General features: G+C 44.1%; 1 protein-coding gene across 1 annotated transcript; it reads right to left on the bottom strand.

The window, feature by feature from the left end:
- Positions 1-679: 679 nt before the first annotated feature.
- On the bottom strand, positions 680-13,290 carry LOC127690704 (uncharacterized). Its single transcript, XM_052190267.1, has 7 exons — positions 13,234-13,290; positions 9,973-10,035; positions 4,049-4,136; positions 3,254-3,559; positions 2,902-2,979; positions 1,223-1,522; positions 680-951 (listed from the first exon to the last, which is right to left on the bottom strand). Exons 1-7 carry the CDS (start codon positions 13,288-13,290, stop codon positions 680-682), a joined length of 1,164 nt encoding a protein of 387 aa, XP_052046227.1.
- Between the last annotated feature and the right edge of the window lie 35 nt (positions 13,291-13,325).

Raw genomic sequence — 13,325 nt, forward strand, 5'->3', positions numbered from 1 at the left:
TGCAAATGAAAAATGAGTGGATTATAATTGCACCTAAAGTAATATAACTGTCTTAGGTAGGATGGCAAACACAATACATATTTAAGTAAGCTATGATTCATGTTAACATCATATAGCAAGCCTTCATCCACCTGTGAATGCATTGCAAATTTAGAATGGTGGCAATGATCCTTCACAGTCATTCTTTTAGAAATTGAAACTTAAATATTAAGATAAGTTTTCATATTCACTCAAACAATATTACATTTTTTTGAACCGGTTTTCCAAGGATTCTGAAGAACAGGAGTCTGTGAAAAACAGACATGAGTTCTCTCCAGAGCTCATGGGAATGAAAGAGCAGCAGAGGTGGTGTATGGGAAGTGGAGATTCCTATTGAGCAGTAGGAACTTCAGGGTCAAGAATCTGATAAACATAAAGAGTAGACAGCAGGTGTTCCCCCAAAATGGAAACTCCATCATTAAGGACCACATCCCCTCCCCTCTACACTTAGGTCCTCCACTGAAGTGACAAGAATAGAACATGAAAAGAGAGTCATGTCACAGAAATTAATTTAATTTCACATTTTCCTTTCCATGGAGATGGAGAAATGGAGTATTTATATGATGCCCTACAATTCTAAGGGGCCATTTAGAGGGAAAAAAGTCTCAACATGTCTTCACTGAGAACTTGAGGTGTCATCTCAAGTTGACCATGGCATTTGAAGGTTGGTGTCTCCAGGGAGAGAGGCGGGAAGTCCATGTGGAACTGTCAATGGATAGGTAGCATTCCAGGCTTCCTTGCTGGGAAACATTGAATGCTGACTGGACATCATCAGGGATGGGTTCCCATGGAGCTGTGCAGAAGGTACAGACATGTAATCATCCCAAGACTGGTATACTGGAGATGGCATCACCATTGGATATTGAGGGTCCATGGAAGACAGGGAGTTCCCAGACCATCCATACAGAGCACCTGAGAGTAGAAGAAACACAGAGAGCATAAACATGGTGTCTTCACTCGCCCTGAGTCACTATAAGCAATGGCCTGGCCTCTGGATCACAGTCAACAATGAACAAGTCCACCTTCCATTGCCTTGGGCTGACACAGGAAGTTAGACACACAGAGGACACTCCTGTGGGAAAGGGGACTTACTACATGGTCTGCTCAGCTCTGTGCTCATGAAGGACAGGCCAGCTGTGCCACTATTTACAGTAACCAAAGAGTCAATGCAGAAGAGACTCACCTGGGACAGGGCCTCCCTGACATTTGTGGCCCAAGATCCTGTAGAGAGCTTCTGCATAAGGAGAAAACAAGGGGATGGTCCCTGGTCTCTCATTACAGAGAGTCCTGTGCAGATCCTGCAGGCTGAGCATCAGGTCCAGACAGCTTTCGAAGGTCTTGCTCAGGCCCATCTGATGGAGACGCTGGAAAACTGCGCTGGTCTTCTTCTCCATCTTCTGGCCTGGGTGGCCGAGTTCAACTGCTTCCCACTGCTGCAGGAAGATCCTGATTTCAAGGTCTGTCCACGGGCTAGGGGAAGGACCTGCAGGGACAGAGGGACGGGATGAGTGTATCAGTCGTCAGGCATATGTATATCTCAACTATTTCAGGGACTCTTCCCACACAGTGAGCTGCCAGAAATGGCCTCTTTCTGTTTGCAAGAGGTTAGGAACAATGCTTGAGAGCCAAGGTTCCAGAGTCTACCTGGCTCTTAATACCAAGAGCTACACTCACTGGGAATTCAACTCTGTCTTCAGGTATAGAACAAGGAAATAACCTTTCAGATTTTAGGTTTTCCTAATGGGCAGATTACAGGAACTGTTAAACAACATGGGAAGACCACACTGTCTGGATTGAAAATGATGAGAGATATGAAGTGAAGCCAAGGTCAGTCATTGAGTTACTTTTAGAGCATTGGAAGCCGGTCGGTGGTGGCGCACGCCTGTAATCCCAGCACTCTGGGAGGCAGAGGCAGGTGGATTTCTGAGTTCGAGGCCAGCCTTGTCTACAGAGTGAGCTCCAGGACAGCCAGGGCTATACAAAGAAACCCTATCTCGAAAAAAACCAAATCCAAAAAAAAAACAAAAAACAAAAAACAAAAAAAAAACCCAAACTTTTAGAGCATTGGGTTCGCGTCCATACTGCTGGCCATCCTACAACTCACTAACATTAACACCACAGTCTCGAGACTGGAGATATGGTTCCAGTGCTTAAGAGCACCTACTGCTCTTCCAAAGGTCATGAAATAAATTCCCAGCCCCACATGATGGCTCACAACCATCTGCAATGAGACCTGAGGCCCACCCTGGTCTGTCTGAGGATAGCCACAGTGTACTAAATATAACAAATAAATTTAAAAAAAAAAAAAACGAACTTTCCAAGACATCATACTCCTCTGCTTGCCTCTGGCTCCCATCTCCTGAGGGTTGGAATTAAAGGCTTGGGATGCCAGACTCACACAGTTGCTAACTACCTTCCCTTCTTGTGTCTTAAAACCAGAGACAAACAGAATTTTTTTTTGATTTGTTTCTTTGCAACTAAGATGGAATCAACTGGACAACAAAGAACTCCCCTGAGCAGGCAACCTCCAGTCTACTGCTGACAATAATGTCTCCTTAGGTCATGCCTAATTTCCAAAGGAAACAATAACCAGTATTCAATGACAGGAATGTGATATTACCATCCAAGGAGGAATGGAAAATGAATTGTATAATTAATTGCATCATAATTTTGCCTAACATGATAGAATATCCCTCACACACACACATGCAGTAAAACTTACAAGAGGTAGTAATGTAAAGGAATATCGGAATTTCAATCATGCCAACTGGAAATCAGTATATGACCCTCGGCCATCATGAGTGATGAGATCCGATTAAGCTTTCCAATAGGTGGATGGATTTGACAATCCCAAGCCCATACCTGGAGAGTCAGCCCCACCAATGCAGAGGTAAGGAGTTTGGTCTGCGGGGAGGAAACCACGCCGATCACACCAAGGACCTGAAAGGAGGACAAGGGGAGAGAGCATAAGCATGGCACCCTCACCTTTCCTGAGGCACTAAAAGTAATTGCCTGGCCTCTGAGTCTGAGTGAACGCAGAGCAAGTCCACATTCCATTGTCTAGGGGTGACTGAGGAACTTAGGCACACAGAGCAGACTGCTATGTGAAGTAAAGGCCTATGGGAAAAGGACTTCCTTAATTCTGTGCTCTGCTCTATCCCCAGCTGATGCTACGCTCTGGGACATGAAAGCCTTTTCTACACAAGAGGCTCACCTGGGAAATGGCCTCTCTGGGACCTGTGGCCCAAGATCTTGTCCAGGTCCCATGCATAAGGAGAAAACAAGGGGTCAGGCCTTGCCCTCTCGTGACAGAGAGTTTCATGCAGGTCCTTCATCTGCAGCATCAGATCAAGACAGCTCTTCCAGCTCTTCCTCAGACGCCGCTTAGAGAGGCGCCTGCTAAGGGACTTGGCCTTCTGGAACATTTTCTCGCCTGGCTTCCCCATTTTATATTCCACCACTTCCCACTCTTGCAGGAAGATCCAGATTTCAGGCTCAATCCATGGGCTATCAGAAGGACCTGCAAGGGGCAGAGGGATGGCATGAAGATATCAAAGGTCACACACACAACCACATCAACTTTTCTCGGGGACTCTTGCTGCACATTGCTTGGCCAAAAAGGGCTGCAGTCAGTTATCAAGTGGTTATGGACACTGTCTTACCAGCCCTGTTACAACACCTACCCTGCTCTTCACAGTCAGAAGTACATTCACTGGGAAAGACAAGGTGTCTGCAGATTTAGGAGCATTGTCTCAGAATACAACAGGATCCACAGCATTAGTGCTACCAGGGGATGTGGTGCCTGCATAGACTCAAACCCACATCTACAACAGGGAGACACTCAGAGCCGTTGGCTCTCCTGGGAGACAGGCAGACATCAGGAACCACTGAGTGCCAGGCTACCCTGACACGGATATCCACATCAGGGCTCTTGCATCTGCTCACAGTCACAGACCAAAGAAATATAAGAGCAGGGTTTATGGTTTAGTAGGGATTTGACTCTGAATACCTGAGGATCTTCGGCCTTCCTGCGTTGGCCTCCTCCTCCTATTGGCTTCTTGAGTGTTTCTCACACTTTTTACTCGGTTGTCCTCTCTCTGTGCAGAAATGAATACATTAAATATTAAAACAAGTCCATGCTACAGCAATCCCTGTCTCCTAGCTATGAATGATCTCAGGAACGACACTGCCTTTGCACGAGCTAAGCCATGGACTCTGACTTCCTCATCCACTGGAGCTGGTCCATTCTCATGAAATGGGACAGCACCCCTGTAAAGTTGAACCAAGGAATGTCTAGAGTGAACAGGACAGGTGCCCTTGATCAATGGAAGGTAAGAAACAGAAGCACATCTCGACTGAGAAGACCACAGTCAGTCTCTGCAGTTCAATGTCTTCCCATTTTCTGCGGGTGGAAAAAAATCCCTTTCAGAATCTCCTAATAAACTCCTGCTGTGCTCCAAACATAAAAAAGTATCACACAAAAGTGTGAAACTCTACTCTCCCATCCGATATCACAAAACATGGGTGTCTTGAGGTGCGCACAAGGTCATCTACTCCTAAGACCTATGGCAATTCCCAGAAGTTCTTCATGATCCTTGGCCACACAGATGGTTGTGGGCTACTCCTTGGATAATTAAGACACCGACTCAATGCACTAAAACAAAGAAACCCAAGGACAAAATAAATCTAGTTCTACTTCCTCTACAAATTATAGACATGGGTTCAAATTTAAGGAAGTTAACCATGTTTGGTCATATGTTAAGGCACAAATATCCCACAGACACCATGAATGAATTTCACCCAACTCACTGGCATTTTCTCTCTTGGGCTTCCTTTGCTGCAAACAATGAGGAAAGCAGCGTCAGCTGTGTCCTGGTGTTCACAAGACTCTGGATCATACAGAGAGCTCTGCTTACTTCTCTGTACTTCTTCAACTATGAGAGTTCTGTGCAAACGTGGTCTGTTATATTGGTCTTGGGTTGGAATGGCTCGGGATGGGTAGGGTGGGGCAGGAATTGCCTTTAATCCCGCCTTTAGTCCCACCTCACATGCTGAGGACAGAACCTGGATCTCCACAGTCTCCACTGAAAACCATCAAAGAAACAAAGTAACAAGAAGCCAATTAATTTCAGTTCCTTCTAGGAGACTGATTATCTACACAGTCCTGGGCATTCTTCACTCACTAAAATTCAGAGCAAACTCTAGCGCCCAGTACAATGCTCTGCCTGCCTGTGCTCCCCCTGTGCTGTGCTGGGATCAAATATGTGGCTCATCGATCAACAAACATATTGGTGAGAAACTGAGAAGAACAGAAATTGTTTTTAAGTAGTTTCCTGTAATTGAGAACTTTTTTGTTCTCGGTTTGTCTCTTTTGTGATTGGATATGATCTTTATTTACATTTCAAATCCCGGTTTCCCACCCCCCCCTCCTTCTGGGGAAAGTATAACTAAGAATGCTATGAATATAGTGGAATATCTGTCCTTATTACATGGTGGAGCATCTTCTGGGTAATATATATCCCCTGGAGTGATATGGCTGGGTCCTCACATAGTACTACGTCTACTATTCTCAGGAGCCGCCATACTGATTTCCAGACAGCTTGTACCAGCTTACAATCCCACCAGAAATGTAGGAGTGTTTCTCTTTCTCTACATCCTCACCAGCATCTCTACACCTCACCTGGGTTTTTGATTTTAGCCATTCTGACTGGTGTGAGATGGAATCTGTATTAGTTTGGGTTCTCTAGAGTCACAGAACGTATGGTTACTCTTTATATAGCTAGAGAATTTGTCGATGACTTACAGTCCATAGTCCAACTCCCCAACAATGGTCAGCAGTAGCTGTGGATGCAAGTCCAAGGATCTAGCAGTTGCTCAGTCTCACGAGGCAAGCAGGCAAGGAAGAGTGAGTAAATCTTCCTCCTTCCAATGTCCTTATATATCTCCAGCAGAGGGTGTAGAGCAGATTACAGGCGTGTAGATCCCAAGAAGAGGGGGTGGCTCCGATTAAAGGCGTGTGCCTCCATGCCTTTAATCCCAGAAGATCTTGAACTCGGAGATCTCCTTGCCTTAATCTTCTGAAATTCATAGCCACTATGCTTCAAGATCTCCTTGCCAAGATCCAGGTCAGAAACTTATATCTCTGAGCCTCCAGATTAGGATCATAGGTGAGTCTTCCAATTCTAGATTGTAGTTCATTCCAGATAGAGTCAAGTTGACAACCAGGAATAGCCACTACACAACTCAGGGTTGTTTTGATTGGCATTTCCCCTGATGATTAAGAATGGTGAGCATTTCTTTAGGTGCTTCTCAGCCATTTGATACTCCTCAGTTGAAAATCTTTGTTTAGCAATTTATCCAAGTTTTTAATAAGGTTATTTGATTCTCTGGAGTCCAACTTCTGGAGTTCTTTGTATATATTGGATATTAGCCCTCTATGGGATGTAGTGTTGATAAAAAAGCTTTTCCCAAACTGATTGTTGTCGTTCTGTCCTATTGACTGTGAGCTTTGCCTTACAGAAGCTTTGCAATTTTATGAGGACCTATTGTCGATTCTTGATCTCAGAACATAAGCCATTTGTGGTCTGTTCAAAAGAAAAGCACCTCAGTGACAACTACAGTCACGACCTCAGAGTAAGAAGTTGGAAAACAATTTTCCAAGCAAATAGCATAGAGTGACAGGGAAGTTTTAATGTCCCCAAACAGGTTTGGGATCTTTGCCTATGCATAAACCCAGCAGCTGAGCAGAGTCCAATATTAAGGAATTAACATATGAGCCCTGTATCAGAACAGTTTCCTATGAGTACCAAGGGTAGTTACTAAGCCTTAATCATGCTTTTGATAGTAGAACCTAGATATGTTGCATACATTATTCAGATTATTTTCAATTACAGTGCTTATAGAATGTGCTTATATATGTACTTTAGGTTGTAGACAGACAAATTGAGAGAAAAAAAGAAAGAGGGAGAGAGAGAGACAGGGAGACAGAGAGACAGAGAGACAGAGTAAGAAAGAGACAGAGAGATAGATGGATGTCATGAATAAGGTCACTTTATAAAAAAAAAAAAAAGCTTTTATTGGGACTAATTTTCCTCCTTATAGGTGTGGTGGGTTTTATATGCTTGGCACAGAGAATGGCACCCTAGGGACATGTAGTCTTTTTTTTTTTTCAGTTTTTTTGAGACAGGGCTTCTCTGTGTAGCCCTCGCTGTCCTGGAACTCACTCTGTAGACCTGGCTGGCCTTGAACTCAGAAATCTGCCTGCCTCTGCCTTCCAAATGCTGGGATTAAAGGCGTGCCCCACCACCACCCAGCGAGAGATGTAGTCTTCTTAGAGTAGGTTTGGACTTGTCCGAAGGAATGTCCTTGTGGGAGTGGGTATTCAGACCCTCCTCTTACCTGTCTCTTAGCTTAGATGAAGTTATAGATTTCTCAGGTTCTACACCACCATGTCTGCCTAGATGCTGCCATGGTTCTTGCCTTGATGATATTGTGCTGAACCTCAGAACCCCATGCCATTCCTAATTAAATATTGTCTTTCCTAAGAGTTGTTGATCATGGTGTGTCTTTGCAGCAATGGGAACACAAAGTAAGGTGGAAGTTGAGACCAGGAGTGAGGTATTGCTGGGATAGGCCTGAACAGATTTTTAATTAAAGGAATGTGGATATGAGGACTTTGAGTTTGTCAGCTTTGGATTGGAAAAGCCATGGGATGCCTTATGTGGAGCAGGATGGGTCACTCTAGTAGGGATGTGGTTGGTGTTGGTGATGGTTGTTTGAACTGTGGGAGCAAGGCTCAAGAGGTTTCAGAGGAGAGGAATGTTAGTATGGGCCTAGAGACTGTTTTTCTGATATTTGTTGAAGAGTGTAGCTGCTCTTTGCCGTTGTCCGAAGAGTCTGTCTGAGGGTAAGGTGAAGAGACTGAGATTAATTGCACTGACAAAGGAAGTCTTTCAGAAGTCCAGCATAGACTTTGTTCTTTAGTTTTCTGTGATCCAGACCATGAGGACGAAGCAGTGCAAACTTAAAAACCAAAATACAAATACTATGGTTCAATCAATATGGTGTCACCAGAAGGTGAAATGCAGCTGAATGCTGTATTCAAGGAGATAATGAGATTAAGGGAATGGTGGTCTCTGGGCAAAATCCCACCCAGAGAAGCTTATTGATGTCTTTTCATGTGAATAAAGAGCAATTCTATGTTTTAATCTGGAATGAACAACAATCCCGAAACGAAGGGCAGGGCACAATTGTGTTACAGATATAGAAACCCTAAGAAACAGGGTTTTGATCTTGTCTTGAGGAGCAGGGCCCTTGTAGAATATAGGCCTGAGCCGCAGGGTACACCCCTTTAATCCCAGAAGACAAATGCAAGCAGATCTTTAATAACAAGACTAGCTTGGAATTGAACAAGCCCTAGGAGGAGACAAGCATAAGTTGGGTCTAAGGGGTACACAACTTTCATCCCAGGACTCAGGAGACAGAGGCCTTAAGATCTCTGAGTTCCAAGTCAGAAGAAAGATTAAGTTCTAAGAAAGCCAAGTTTAAGGCGGGCAGTGGTGGCACATGTCTTTCATCCCAGCAAATGGGAGGCAGAGGCAGGCAGATTTCAGAATTCAAGGCCAGCCTGGTTTACAGAATGATTTCCAGGACAGCCAGGATTATACAGAGAAACCCTGTCTCCAAAAGCAAAGAAGAAGAAGAAGAAGAAGAAGAAGAAGAAGAAGAAGAAGAAGAAGAAAGAAAGAAAGAAAGAAAGAAAGAAAGAAAGAAAGGAAGGAAGGAAGGAAGGAAGGAAGGAAGGAAGGAAGGAAGGAAGGAAGGAAGGAAGGAAGGAAGGAAGAAAGAAAGAAAGAAAGAAAGAAAGAAAGAAAGAAAGAAAGAAAGAAAGAAAGAAAGAAAGAAAGAAAGAAAGAAAAAAAGAAAGAAAGAAAGAAAGGCAAGTTTTGGCAGTGAATGAAATCACTGAACACAGAAAGCTGATAAAGATGAAATAGAGCATGGGGTGCCATGTTGTAGACCCAGCCTCCAGCACAACTCTGCCTAACTTTGGCCAAGTGAGCAAATTAGGCATCAATGATTTTGCACCATTGTGTTAATAAGGGTTCCATCTTTCCTCTTGCCCACAACAAGCAGAGGTAGTGGAAGAGAAAAGTTATTAGGATATGGGTTAAGTGGAGTTGTTCATCAATAGGTTTTGGGGGCAAGCTATATCTTGGGCATGAGTTCATTCCTATAGCTAACACCAAATAAGATTCAGTTGCTGCAGACCAGTCGTCTACTCAAGCAGACACCAGTCAGAAACCAGAAGCTACATGCCAGTTTTGAAGAAATGGCAAGACATGCCAACTGGCATGAAGAAGCCCACAGACGTACAAAGCTGACACGGGAATGTAGGTAGCATTTCTAGGGCAAGGTTCTCTCAGTGGCAGCATCACCACAAGTAATGACTCAATAACTCTCTGGAAGGCGAAGCAATACTTGTTTCTAGTTAGTGAAGAACAGTAACACAGAACACATCAAACCACTCTTCAGCGCTCATTCCCCACTGTTAGTGGGATCTCATTATACTCTGACCTCACAGGTCCTTTCACTTATTTGCTATATCAAATCAGCCTTTCACCTCTGTCTGCTCCAGCAAAAGATCCGCTCACCTGTGTTCAGCTCAGAACGACATCCTTTCACCTCTGTGACCCAATGAAACATCATTTAGCATAACTTACTTGCCAAAGAATCTAGGAGTTTCCACTTCCATGTGGCTCTAGCATTAGAATCAGGAGCAGGAGGGGTTACTGGGTCAATTGATGATAGCTAGCTGGAGAATAGAAATTAGGGGTGATTAAGAACAGACCAGCATCCCTGAGGTGAAATCTTATGTGGAGTATTTTATGAGAACACACAGAAGCTGTGTGCAAGAGATTGCCAAGGTTGTACCTCGCGCTGTAGCTGGACATGGTAATGGGTGAAAATTATCCAGGTGGTATGGGTCTTTAAGATCTAAAGAGGTCATGGAAAGCAGCTGAGCCTAGGCCCTGGAAGAGGCCAGGCAAGGCTTTTTGTTTTTGTTAGTGTTGGTGGTGGTGGTTTGTTTGTATTTATTTCTGTTTTTATTCTTCTTTTTCATTCAAAATTCATGAATTTATTTCCATCCCAAAGGATTCCCTTCTCAAAATCCTTCCTCAGAGGTTTCCTCCGTCCACTGCCTTTTCCTTATTCTCTCAGAGGGTAGACTCCACTGGGTATTACTCCTACTCTAGTACTTAAAGTATGTATAGGATTAGAATCATCCTTTCCCATTGAGAATAAACAAGGCAGTCCTCTGATACATATGTGCCTGAGGCCTCAGAACATCCCATGGATGCTCTTTGGTTGGTAGGTCAGACTCTAGGAGTTCCCAGGTGTTCAGGTTGCACTCACAAGATGCGACTGTGGGAATACCATGGACATCAGGGCCAAGGGCCTTAAGGTCATTTGTGAAGATAAAGCTATAGTGGGAGTTGATAACCTGGGACTGAAGTGGTCATGCAAAAAATTAGAAGAGAGGCACCAATGAGGGAGTCTATGAGAGGCTATTGGTGAAGCCTAGATGCAGTTGAAGACCCCAATCTATTGGAGATGCCAACACTATAGGATTCCCACCAAGAACAGCAACAATGCTGTGTCATCAACCAAAGCCTAGAGCACTACACAGGGCAGTGAGGGAGAAGTGACCCAAGCCCTTTGGAGGAGCCCAGATGATCATGTGTGGATCCCAGACATTGGAACAAGAAGCTGTAAATTTAGGTTGCCTTGGAGACTCCAAGATATTAGAGAAGCCGGAGGCATAGGTAACCTGCCCAGGAAAGGTATTAACAAACAGTGGAACCATTCAAAAAATACTCATGTGGCACACAAGAAAGATGTAAGGAGTTGGAGGTATGAAGAGCTCCTTTTAAACTGACATGGACACACAGAGTTTGGAATTTGCACAGCTGAATTTTGATCTTGCTTTGATCCAGTTATTTCCCCACTATGACATTTTAGAAAAGGAATAAATATCCTGTGATGATTGAGGTAGGTAATCTGCTCTTTGACTTTGATTTTTAGGGCACTACAGTCAAGTCATTAGGTGACCATCACAACAGATGTAAAACTTTGTACATTTCACATATTTGAGAGTGTTATAGACAGTGTAGACTTTTGAAGTTGAACTGAATGTTTTGGCAATGTGTTATTGATGCCTAAGGCCCCCTTTGGAATCATGTGTTTGAAGAAGGGGCAAGGAAGAGGAATGTGGGGGTTTGAATACTCTGGGCTCAGGGACTAGATTCAGGAGACCCCTGTGTAAGCTTCATCAACTCCAAAAGGATCACAATCAGAAAATGGACACCTCTACCTCCAGTCAGTGGATGAACTTACCAGGAATGGTGATACTAAGAAGGCAATAAAGAACTTTGTTCCTTTGTGTCCTATATATAAGACTATAGCAGAAAAAGTATTCAAGATGAGGTCCTGGTTTGCCAACTCTAAAGACTGGGAAAAGAGCCGGGTGGTGGTGGAGCATGCCTCTAATCCCAGCACTTGGGAGCAGAGTCAGGCAGATTTCTGAGTTCAAGGCCAGCCTGGTCTACAGAGTGACTTCCAAGACAGCCAGGTCAACACAGAGAAACCCTGTCTCGAAAAAAACCAAAAACAAAAAAACAAAAACAACCCCCCCCAAAAAAAAGACTGAGAAAGGGGTACTTTCCTAACTCACAGATCTAGATCACTGGTAGCACATCCTGGTTCAAGAGATTAAGCTAAAGGTCTCAGAGAGGTGCCTAGACATTGAAATCGTTAGTGCACTCTAAATGTAGTCAAGTTGAAGGCAGTCACAATGGCAACCTGACTTACAGGCAAATCACCTGAGGTTGTGATTGATTTCCAAAATAAAGAATAGCTGGATCTTAATTGTACATAAAGTGATGTAAGTGTCCTAGTGTGTGTGTGTGGTTGGTGTGTATGTGTGTATGTATGTCTGTATGTGTGTATGTGCGTGCGCGCGCGTGTGTGTGTGTGTTTGTGTGTGTGTGTGTGTATGTATATAAACACACACATACATATATACACAATGAAATTTAGAATGGTGGAAATGTCCCTCAACAGACATTCATTTCATATCTGAAATTTTGATATTTAGATGTTTCCAAATTCTGTTCGTTGATATCATATCCAGCACTAGTATACAACTCAATTTTGAACCTGTTTTCCCACTATTCTGAAGAATTGGAGTCTGTGAAACACAGACCACAAGTTCTCTAGACAGAGGGCCAGAGAATGAAAGAGCTGATAGCTGGTGTCTAGGAAGTAGAGATCCCCCTTGTGGAGTAGGAGCCCGAGGGTCAGGAGTCTGATGAACATGGAGGGTAGAGGGTAGACAGAAAGTGTTCTGCCAAAATGGAGCCGGCACCCTCAAGTGCCACATATCCTCCCCTCTACACTTAGGTCCTCAACTAAAGTGACAAGAATAAAGCTTGAGAAGAGAGTCATGTCACAGAACTTAATTTAATTTCACATTTTCCTTTCCATGGAGATAGAGAAATGGAGTACTTATATGATGCCGTACGATTCTGAGGGGTCTTTTAGAGGGAAAAAAGTCTCAACATGTCTTCACTGAGAACTTGAGGTGTCATCCCAAGTTGACCATGGCATCTGAAGGTTGGTGTCTCCAGGGAGAGAGGCGGGAAGTCCATGTGGAACTGTCAATGGATAGGTAGCATTCCAGGCTTCCTTGCTGGGAAACATTGAATGCTGACTGGACATCATCAGGGATGGGTTCCCATGGAGCTGTGCAGAAGGTGCAGACATGTCATCATCCCAAGACTGGTATACTGGAGATGGCATCACCATTGGATGTTGAGGTTCCATGGAAGACAGGGAGTTCCCAGACCATCCATACAGAGCACTTGAGAGTAGAAGAAACACAGAGAGCATAAACATGGTGTCTTCACTCGCCCTGAGTCACTATAAGCAATGGCCTGGCCTCTGGATCACAGTCAACAATGAACAAGTCCACCTTCCATTGCCTTGGGCTGACACAGGAAGTTAGACACACAGAGGACACTCCTGTGGGAAAGGGGACTTACTACATGGTCTGCTCAGCTCTGTGCTCATGAAGGACAGGCCAGCTGTGCCACTATTTACAGTAACCAAAGAGTCAATGCAGAAGAGACTCACCTGGGACAGGGCCTCCCTGACATTTGTGGCCCAAGGTCCTGTAGAGAGCTTCTGCATAAGGAGAAAACAAGGGGATGGTCCCTGGTCTCTCA

The sequence above is a fragment of the Apodemus sylvaticus genome, chromosome 8, assembly GCF_947179515.1.
Source record: "Apodemus sylvaticus chromosome 8, mApoSyl1.1, whole genome shotgun sequence".
NCBI classification, from domain to species: domain Eukaryota; kingdom Metazoa; phylum Chordata; class Mammalia; order Rodentia; family Muridae; genus Apodemus; species Apodemus sylvaticus.